This window comes from Rhinichthys klamathensis, unplaced genomic scaffold, assembly GCF_029890125.1.
Source record: "Rhinichthys klamathensis goyatoka isolate OS25496 unplaced genomic scaffold, OSU_Roscu_1.1 h1tg000037l_1, whole genome shotgun sequence".
NCBI lineage: Eukaryota > Metazoa > Chordata > Actinopteri > Cypriniformes > Leuciscidae > Rhinichthys > Rhinichthys klamathensis.
The window spans coordinates 288,038-299,326 of NW_026606585.1; the positions used below are offsets into that span (position 1 = coordinate 288,038).

Here is an 11,289-nt window from a genome sequence, read left to right on the forward strand (position 1 = left end):
CGCATTAGTCGGCATCATCGAGGCTCTATCGTTTCAGTGAAGCAACTATTATTAAAACTAAAGTTATTCTTACTTTGGAAACAAATGTAACCTGTGTGTGTAGCCTTCGAAATGAGACACAGCTAAAATCTGCAGTTTTGATCCACTGCTTTAGTATATTATAAGCAGCGTTGAAAAGCATCATACCTTTATACCGCTGTCTTTAGATTGTGCTCATGATAGGAAATTGACTCATGTTTATTGCATTACATACAAGGAGACTATTCACTACACCACTTTGCACTATCCCATTTCAAAAGATTAGACAAAATTAGAATATTTAACCATGATGCTTAGAGCAAAGCAAAGTATATTTTGGTTTGCAAATGTACTTGGAATTAACTGGAAAATAATCAATTTCATGCTTGGAATTTACATTACACCCAGATGTTTGGCTTCTAAAGATTTTCCTGAAATTTGACTCTATAAAATAGGAATATTAACAGCAGCTTGTTCCTTTGCTACTTTGTACCTCATCTACCCCTAAAAGGTGAATTTTAGTACCTTAGAGTAGTAATACATACCCTTAAGGTATTACTATGAACTTTTATAAGGTGCAGAGATAAAAGACTAAGAGACAAGCTAAAGGTAATTTTTTTGCACATTTTTTTCTAAGAATCTAAATGTATGATATCCTTTATATTTGAGATACCTCACTATATACTGGACTATATAGAGTGTGGTTTGTATTCATTAATTGGATTATAAACTTATGTAAAGTCAGCCATGTGTTGTTACAAGAGAAATAGTGTTGACAGAAGAAACAACACTGCTAAAATGACAGGTTGATTGTAATAATTTGCTTTGAAGTACCAATTTCCTTAAAGGCAGTTCATTTGCTGTATTAAACAATCTTAATCATAGGCCAGCAGCGGCTCTTTATCCTACTTTAAAATATCACACAACTTCTCATCATAATAATCATAGCTATCTTGACAGTCTTCCCATGGTGCAAAGTTATCTTCCTCGTTCTCAACGAAAGTAGACCAAACATACGCAAAATCCAAAGGCCTCATCATGCGTAGTTTACATCCCGCCCTAGCTAGCGCCTGAAGTCCGGCCTGTATCTCTGGTTCCTCCCACTGGAAAAGGCGGGAGCAGTGGATATTAAGGCGCAGTGACTTGCGTGCTTGCAAGATCTCGATAAGCTTAGCAGCGCAGGCTGCGCAAGGGCTCGAGGACGTGTACCAGGTCACTGTGTACTGGAGTGACTTGTCGTAATAGGCCAGCACCTGGTGAAAGAAGGCCTCTTCAGCGTGTGAACCCTTATGCTCATCCTCCAGGTAACCACGAAGGCCGTCTTTCTCTGTAGCGCCCCCTTGAATGTCTACCTGGTAGCACAGGAAGGTCTTATTGCGCCCGGAAGAATATTCCACGTTTTTAAACTGGAACTTGAAGAAGGTGGGGTTCATTCTGTCTCTGTGGGAAGAAGGAGGACATTTGGAGACTTAAGTAATGCCTGACCATTTTTATAAGCTTTTCTGATTTCAGCAGAATTCCAGCAATTAGTGCAAACAAGACAAACTCACACATTCCATTGTGAGAAAACTGGAATACACCACACAAACCAATTTTAAAACACTAGGCATCATACACTTTTGTAAATGGTTACAGAGAAAAACTGGGCATCATACAAGACTGAGATTCACACATTACTAGACTAGTTCTTCTGAACGCAACTTACTCATGTAGAGACATGCACCTCGCTGCTAGGAGACACATGACAGATGAAAATAATACGTGTTATAAAATATCAAAACGTGTTCTCAAAAACATATTTTCCGACTGATGAAATCAAGTCTGTGCCTTTCATAAACTATGCGATTTTCTGTGAAATCTGTCATTTCCGACTGGCCAAAATCTGTAGACTGGCTCTTATTTACAGCAAAATCAGGCACACAAAAAAAAGGTGGTGTGTTTAACAAAAGAATCCATTAACTTTTGGCAAGAAGTGTTTCTGCTTGGGTGGCCACTAATAGGACTACATTGACTCAAAGGGGGTTAGTTAATAGGCTTGTATAGAGCTCTTTGTTGAAATATATTCTTATAAAATCTAGAGTTTAATTGTGATATTTGGAAGAAGAACCGATTGTCTGATAAGACTAAAACTGAACTTTTATGACACTACAAGACAAAGTCAATGGCCACTTAAACACCACACCAACGTGCTTGCTGAACATTGAACTTCAAAACCGACCATAATGGTAAACATGTCCTCTCTAACAGCTTCTACTCTTCAGAGAAGGATTTGCACTAAGTTGGATCATGGTTGTGGAGATTTGTTCCCATTAAAACATGAGCGATTAATTCCAGTGTGGTTTCAGGTCTGGGTTTGTTCAGGTCACACAAGTTTTTCCACATTAGGCTCAGTAAACCTTATAGACCTCACTTAGTGAAGTCACAGAGCTCTTCTGCCCTGTAAATCTTTTAGGATATTGCAGATTGTCTGTATGCTTGACGTTATACTACTGTTGTTACTGTGGGTGTAGCTGAAATAGTGAAACTGGTTAATTAGTAGGCGGTGTCCACTACTTAGTCATTAAGTGCCAAAAGCATCATGGTTTAGGGATACACCTACTAGTCTGTGGCAAGGACAGGAAAAATCATAAAGACAAAAAAGAGAAATTGATTGCGCTGAATAGCACACAGATAAATCCTAAAGAAAAAAAAATATTCCAAAAATCACTGGGTTTAAAGCAATGCCCTGGATTGGTCTGACTAATTCACATTGCTACCAAGAAGGATGGATTTTGAGATGTATCTGTTGTCAGAGATAATCCACCAAGTATTATTTATAGAGGAGTGACAAATACGCATGCATTAAGTTCTAGTCTATCATTAAGTTTTAATTTGTTAAAATGCATTTTAAGTGAAGTAATCTTAAAATCGATTGTGGTGTCATTCATTCTGTAGCGTATAATACAATGTGAAACAGTTTATCTACAATGTTGTATAGAGAAAAGTCTTCTACCTTGATATTAGATGAAATGCAATTTTTTTCACACAATTTCACACATTTATACATGCTGTTGTGAATTTTAAAGCTACTCTACCCCTTAAAGGTGCATTTTAGTACCACAAAGTAGTAAAAAAAAAGTTCCCATTAAATCGAAATTGAAGTTTTTTATTATGATTTTAGTATGAGTATGTTAGCCTTAAGGTTATCTATAAGCTAGTCTGATCCAAAACAACGACAAAATTCGTGTTTAGAAGATATAAGCATTTAAAACTTACAGTCTCTCACTTCCGCCAATATGGATCAATGATTTAAAAGCGGTCACTTGTTCACACATTTACTATTTTCTACATGGTGAATGGTTTCACCATCCACTATAGGGCATAGGGAGCGATTCAGACAGTGTAAATATGCTTTTCATTGGGGTGAATGAAGTCCGCCGCAACTCGCACACAGTCTGCTCCGGTCCAGAGACACGGATCATATGCGCAAACCTATCGGACACATTTGAATTCTGCACAGAATGCTATATTTTAAAATGATATCACTGAGTGATAGAAATAGGCCTATTACTATGGGTTCCAGTTAGTATAAGTGAAAGATGTTTGACGTACCCTACAATGATCTCAAATGGAGGCAGCTCCATAGGCTCCAGCTCAAACTCCTCATCTTTGACAGGGCCTTTGGCTCCTTCTGCTATCTCCCCATTTCCCTGTGGCATCTCCTCATCTTTTTGCTGATTTTCTAGGGTCTTCTCCGGCTTCTTTGTCATCTTTTCATCTTTAACCTTGTTCTTTTCTTTCTCCTTTTGAGGTTTACTCTCTACTTTCTCCACTTTCTTCTCTTTCTTTTTCACCACACTGCCTTTACTGGGAGTCTTGCTGTCCTTTTTGTCTGCCATGATTTAGCTGTGCGATGAAATGAGTCTGCTAGATGGGAGCGTGTGAGAGGCGCTGTTGATTCAGTGTGTGTGTGTGAGTCAGAGAGATGACAGGCTGAATATGTTCCTAAGTCTGAGAGTTGAAGATGAAGATAAAGATAACTCACTGTCACAAACAGGAGCTGGTCAGAGAACGCACAAGGGAGGGAGACTGAAAGGGCAGCTGCTCTCTTGTTTCCATGCTATAAAAAGGCCAAAGTATAATGAAGAGGGGGGTTTTCATACATTCATTGTTTAAACACACCACAAACACATTTGTTCAACAAGTGCTTCAACTAGCCTTTTTTCCAGCTCAGTTTCAAATATGTAATGAGCAATGACATATAACCAGGTATATAACCAGGCATTTCCCTCCCCTTCTGATCAGGATATTATTGCTGTTCAAACACCAACAACAGGCAGTTTATTAATAACTGTAGTTTGGCAGAGAGTTCAGAATGACTCAGTCTCTTCACATAGTGAATGCCATGGTTCAGTTTAGGCCCTTACGACCCTCACATCAAGGTCGTCTAAAGGTCAGCAGTGCATTGGCCAGTCCCTGAAAAACTTTCTTTTTTTTTTTTGCATGCATTCACTTAGCCATTGGCAAACTGTCATTATTGTTTACAGATACTTGAGTTGTGTTGGAGGAACTGAGTCACTTTCTAAAATATAATCCTTGCGGTCTGAAATACAGTGTATTTTAAGGTTATATTCTTGTACAGAGTGCTGATGTCCCCACTCTACCAGAGTCATTACTAGTTCCCTTCCAGCTTTTGTACACATTCTTGAACCTCTTCCAGAGCCGGGAAACCTGTGAAAGTCTAAGCATACTTACTGAATACTGCACAGTATACACTGTGTGCTTACTATTTAAAAAAAATACTAAAACAGAAGGCGTTATTCCATGTTATAAATTACCATCACAATAAAAAAAAAAGGAAGATCAGTGCATTATGTATGGGATATGACGATTTAGGCTATAGAGGCTACTTCACATTTTTAGCAAATGTAGCATGCCATTCGAATCCCTAACATAATGTGCATATATACATAATACTGCAGCAATAGTAAGAGTATAGCAGTCCCACATCTCTGCCCCATAGGCTACAATGGTTATTGACCATAAAAAGCAGGTGCATTACTAGGGTATTTATTTTAAGAGTCATATTAAGTCCATTGCTATAAAGGTTGTATGAATACAGAACACATCCTAAGAACAGAAATGTTTGATCAGTTATGAATTGTTTAAATATAGACCTGAGTAGCTGAAGTGTTGGGTCATGTATTGTCCATTATAAAAGTGGACGTACACATTGTGTAAAATTCAATCTCACCTCCCCTGAGCCACAGTCTTTAGCTGAAGAGCTGCTTCTCAAACAGATCTGGTACTGATGATCCCGCTCTGGGACGTTTTTCAATCACATTAATTAATTACCGTATATCAGTATACAAGATTTATTTGATCTGCCTTTGACAGATAACGTTAAACTCTTGATAACTGGAGTGCATTATGGGTATAACCATCATTTTGGTGGTATTCTGTGGTCTGATCCGCATTATTATGACTACAGCAGGACAGAAACCCTCATTAATTTTACTTGGTGCATCTGAGCTTCCATTTTAAAGTGGTAAAAATCATGTGCGTCTTTTAGCACTAACACAAATTCACACTATACTTGGTGACACAACTATCCCATAGCAAAGCAAATGTACCGGTAATTGTTTTCAAGTCACCACTGGATTATTAATGATACAGTATTATTGAAAATGATAAATTGTCAGAGTTTGAAAGGTAGTAAAATAATCTGTTGATGTTCAGTTTTAAATGGCTCAATAAAGCTATGTTCTGTGTGTCAGTGTGTTCTTATTTAGTTTTAACCAATATTTATTATTAAGGGTATGTTTACACAGCAATGATGTACTAAAATCTGAAAAGTTTTTCCATTGGGTTTTTCGTGCACAGGTTGTCCAAACGATCCACATTCACACAGGTCTGCAAAAACAACTAACAACGCTGTATTATTCATACCAGGCCAGTAGTTGGCAATGTAAATAATCGCTCATATAGACTGAACATGTAGTACGCATGCGCATGAAGTTACCATTTTCACAAATTCACATTTTTGAAAGTTACACGGCGGCGATAAAGGTATCGTTTTCAAAAACTTGCACTTGCACTTTGAATTCCGTTTTCAAAAGTTTGCGTTTTCATGCCTCCAAATCCCGTTGTGGTGTAACTGAATGGACAAAACGCATAAAAGGTTTCCGTTTTTAGTTGAAAACGGTGTTGTGTAAACGGCCCCTAAAGCAGCATAAATTTGATTTTGAATTTTATAAGTAATGCATAACAGAGAATAGTTTTAAATGAATTAAACACTAGCCTACATTTGTCAAATCAAATGTTCCAGTCTACTGGAAATATTTAAAATGTAATGGCTTGAAATATGTTATATGCATAGTTTAACTGGAATAACTTAATGAGGTCACAGTATATCTTTATTTAAAATGGATGTTGTATTCAGCCCCTGATGTATGCCAGTTCTAAATGTTATTAATAAAACTGACCAATTTACCACACAAACACACCTACACATCACATTCGCAGCAAATGACTGACAGGCCTCCTTTGTTGGCATAGAGATTGCAATTATAGGCAGGATGGCAATTTCTTTTGAGGTTTGGCAAGAAGGGAGCGTGACAATGAGAAAATGTAATTGCAATCGGAGCCATTGCTACTGCTGTTTCAATATGACTGTGCCATTCCTGCACGAATGTTGGAAATGAAATGTCAAATGGACTTTGCTTTTCCATTTAAAATCTGGCAGACGTTGTAAATGACGTGTGCACAAATAGAAAATGCAACTGCAAGTACAATTTTGCCCAGAATATGATACTGTAGTATTGCTGAGACTGAGTGGGAAACTGAAATCAGGATTCACATCCCATATACACACACTCAGAAATGTTCATTATATCTGCACTGCAGCAGTGCCACCCCGCCTTACACATAAATCTGTTTGAAATTGAGTTTATTGATTGAATGTCCTTTTTGCTATTTTCTCCTCCACGTGATCAGAATACAAGCACACATAAACTCCACTGTTAAGATACAGAACCTAGCATAAGTGCGCTGTACTTATAACTGTAAATGCACACACACTGACATATGTGATCGTGCTATGAAGACAGTAAAATTGCTTGACCTTTAGCATATTATTGCATGGCAAAGTATTTCACAGTTATGACAGGACAAGAAGTCAGGTTTGATAAAACACTTTTTTACTGAAATGGAAAAGTCTATTTCACACAAAAAGTCTTTAACACACACCAACTCTTCTTGATTGTTCTCCATTCAGCTCTACAAGCTAGGGGAGTCTACAGTCCACCATCAGTGTTCTCCAATTTCCCATATTTCCTGAAATATAATTATCTTCAATTACTGAACCTGCCTGCTGCTTTCTAGGGGGTAGGTTTTGTACACAAAGAACCCCCACAAAAGGCTTGTCAGATATACTGAATGTATACTCTGTTTGTTTGACCAATTCTTTCCTTAAATAAATATAAAGCTAACATAAAATGTTTAATAATGTTTTGCTGGAAATGTAACTGTTTTTCTTACAGGTGTTCTGAGAAAGCATTTGGCTGCAAGAATGGTTTTTCTGGGGTTCTATAACATGCTGATGGAAGGAGAATTATTATATAAATATTTGACAATTAATCAAGTGTGCACTGTACTTATCTGATCCTGTTGCATTTTGGGGGAGTGAAAGTTAGTACACAGAACTGCAATCTGCAGTCTGCAAAAAAGGCAACCAGCATCTGATTAGGAGTAAAGTCATAATAGGTTAACACTATATAACAACTTTCATTACATATATATGAACTTTTGAAAATTATTATAAATTGTTACCCATAATAATTAGTTAATTTTATATAATTTAAGTCTAGCCTTTTGTACATGATTTAAAAAAAGGAATTATTTACTGACAAAAGTATGTTGCTTCCTTTCAGGTAATTCTACAGTATTTATAGTGAGATACATATCAGGCACAATCCCTGTTTTGTATTTTTGAGGTGTTTGGTTTGATATCAGTAAAAAGAAAATTCTGTAAAGCTCTCTACGCAGTTAGGACCAAAGTATCCTATAGTTAGCCTTCAAGTAAATCAGAGTGTCCAAGTTTTTGGGCAGAAATCTGCATTGTTCTGGTCTGAGAGTCTTGCTTACCAGGCTAAATATCTGGTCCACTGATGTGGTTGTTGCTGGCACGGTAAAAACTTTCTTGGCTACTTGTGAGAGCAATGGGAAATCGATGGACTTGCGTTTCCAGTATTGTAGTGGATCCTCATCTGTGGGTTCTTCATGGAGATATGTGGACAGCTCCTGCTCCACTGTCTTGGCCTGGGCGGTTGGCCGCTGCTTAATGAAAGAGAACAGCTTGCAGCGTTTGGACGGGGATGGCTGGGCCTCTGAGTGATGTTCTAGTGGACCCAAAGGAGTATGCTTTCCAACTTCTTCCAGCAGCACTTGTTTGTGCCAGTCGCTGTCACTGCTCCAGGACAACTTGAACTGTGGGTCCAGGGTGGTGGCGGTTATGTAAAGAGGGTCTTCAAGAATGCCTGCCAGTCTGCGGTCCAGAGCTTGAGACAATCCCATCATGATCGCAGAGCACTGGTGAGTTACGACCTCAGCCAGGTGCTTGCGCAGACCCAACACACAGGGCAGGCCTAGGCTGATGGACACGTGCTTGTCTCCTTGTACCATGTCTGAGGCCTCTTCGAAAGGCTCTATCACTTCAACCAGCTCCCGCAGCACCGCTTTTTCTAAGTTACCGAGAACTAGGTCATTTCTATCCACAATGTCTTCAAGAAAATCCATTGACTCCACCATTTGGCGCAATATCTTTAACTGAGCGTTCCACTTGTCCATGGATGAGGGTCTTTGCCAATTTGTTGAGGTATTGGAGCCAAACACTTGGACAAGTTTTTCAGGAGCCACTGTAGCAATTACGTAGTTATAGAGGTGGGCTGCTTTGCTTAGAGGAAGTGATATCTGAGGGTAAGCGCAAACTCCTTCTTTAACACACTGAGCTAGTAATCGAGCAAAACAGTCTATCCTACTTCGACCAAGACACTGATCTAAAGACTTGCGGTTCTCATTGCTACTGATGGTTTCTCCTGCTCCAGGCTTTTCATCGCTACAATCTTCCTCCCCTTCATCTTCTTCACCGTTTCCAATGAGATTGAAGCCAGGAAGACGAAAAGGAGATCTGTTTTCACAAGGCGAATGGTCAGCGACGACTCTGAACACTTTTCCAGACACACCATAGGATTCAGAGATCTCATCAAACTCGCTGAGCATTTGCTGAGTGTTGCTGTGGTCTGTTAGCGGTAAGCAAGCCAAAAGAGCGGATCTAATGTGCCAGTCTGCGTTTATAAAGTGGCAAGTCACTCCAAGATATCCAGCACCCACAAAGCTGCTTCTCCACAGGTCAAGGGTCACGCTGCAGGACTCTGCTCCTTTTAGAGCCTGTTTTGCAGCTAGTTGCACTTGGGAGACATAGGCTGGCAGGAGCTGCTGCTGTATGTAATGGCATGGTACCGGTATGTATCGGGGCTCCAGGAGCTGAAGAAGCTCACGGAAGCCCTCATATTCAACTATCTGTGTCGGCTGCAGGTCTCGGATGATCATCTTGGCGATGGCTTCCGAAATGAGGGATTGCCGAGGGTCACTGTAGTCAAACTTGTTCATCCCAGGACTGCTTTGAGAGATCACTCGACCACTTGGTGGGCCAGTACAATTCTGCATTGCCTCTCTTTTCACATCTTTCTTCCTCACAAACTCATCATACATGGCCTGATGTTTGCGCTGTGGATGTGACATGATTATATACAGGTAAAATACATGTAGAACCCAATAAATAAAACAACGTAAACACATAATATATGTAAACACACACACAAACAGAATATCAAGGGTTCCCACACTTTCTGACTGGCTTTTCAAGTCAGTCCTTCGAGACTAACAAACAGACTTTTTAATAATCTTTTTTTCTTTTTCAAATTGCACAAAGCACATTTGATCAAAATACTGTAGGCTAATAATTATATTTTTTCATTTATTTATGACTTTTTACCAGGAAATATATATATATTTTTTATTAATCTTTAAATTTCCATCACTGTAGGGACTCTGAATAACGTTAGTGTATAAAAAGTGGTCATGCAACATCTCATTTGTCTCGTTATTAGATACAAAACACTGTTACATATCTAAATTAACCCTTACCTTTAAATGTGTAACAAAGTTAGAAGTAACTGTCCGTTTAGCCTGAATCCTTGTGCCACAAGCCTTGCAGTTAGATTCAATTTTGCCATTTTCTCCCTCACAGACGATATTGAAATAATCCAGAATGGAGACCCTAGATTTTGACGCCATCAGTGATCTTGTTATCTTCCACGATATGAACAATACCGTAAGAATAACACCGAAAAAAAAATGAAAACAATTTGATATGCTCTTTTGTTTTCCGAAATATCAGTCTAGCTTTGGGAATAGCCTCGTCCCAGCATAGAGATAAAAGGATAGTAATCTGACCGAGATAGCGCCGTGTTCACCTGATCTGACACTGATCGCATCGTCCTATCATTGAAAATGTCTTCTCGGATACACGTCTCAATAAAAACATAACACACGTCCCTCAGATCTGCGGGAGAGAGCAAATTGTGTATTTTGCCCGGTGTCAGTTCCGACCGTAAACATCGCTATCCGCTAGCAGCTCTTTTGAGATGAACACCAGGAAGTAGACAGCGAATGGACAATTTATTTATTTATTTATCATTACGCCTCTATTTGTCTGTTTTGATACCATTCGTGAACAGGCACCCACAACTTGATAAAAGGGTAATGAAGTAACCACAATAAAGAACGGCATTTCTTATATTTGTCGTTTTGTACATAACGTTACGCCAATTGAATGCAGTGATTTAATATAATCTTACTGTAGCTAAAACAGGTACGAAGGCGAGGACGCGCCTGATACTTCTGCTCGTGCACGTTTACAACGTCTTATGTTGTTGTTGTTATTGTTTTTAGGTTACAGCAGGAATTTTTGATGAAAAGAAAATGTTTCTTTGTAGGTGCTGGGTAGAAGAATTACATTTAACATGATTACTAAATGGTTTGCTGCTTGGATTCCTTTCAGATAAAGCGCAGTTTATGGCTCGCATGACACAGAAAACGTTCTCTAATAGAAATATAATGAAACTAATGGATTTGCCACCTTTTACTACTGTTTCCCAACTTTAAAAGGAAACAAGACATTTACTATGAAATTTAATTATCTGACAGGTATGATTCAACCACATAGAACTA

General features: G+C 38.7%; 2 protein-coding genes across 2 annotated transcripts; both read right to left on the minus strand.

Annotated features, from left to right (window-relative positions):
- Positions 1 to 900: 900 nt before the first annotated feature.
- On the minus strand, positions 901 to 4,087 carry apobec2b (apolipoprotein B mRNA editing enzyme, catalytic polypeptide-like 2b). The gene is made up of 2 exons (XM_056246400.1): positions 3,610 to 4,087; positions 901 to 1,458 (listed from the first exon to the last, which is right to left on the minus strand). Exons 1-2 carry the CDS (start codon positions 3,894 to 3,896, stop codon positions 924 to 926), a joined length of 822 nt encoding a protein of 273 aa, XP_056102375.1. The 5' UTR covers positions 3,897 to 4,087; the 3' UTR covers positions 901 to 923.
- Positions 4,088 to 7,174: 3,087 nt separating this feature from the next.
- On the minus strand, positions 7,175 to 10,826 carry si:dkey-109j17.5 (zinc finger BED domain-containing protein 4). The gene is made up of 2 exons (XM_056246401.1): positions 10,204 to 10,826; positions 7,175 to 9,783 (listed from the first exon to the last, which is right to left on the minus strand). Exons 1-2 carry the CDS (start codon positions 10,351 to 10,353, stop codon positions 8,044 to 8,046), a joined length of 1,890 nt encoding a protein of 629 aa, XP_056102376.1. The 5' UTR covers positions 10,354 to 10,826; the 3' UTR covers positions 7,175 to 8,043.
- Positions 10,827 to 11,289: the final 463 nt, after the last annotated feature.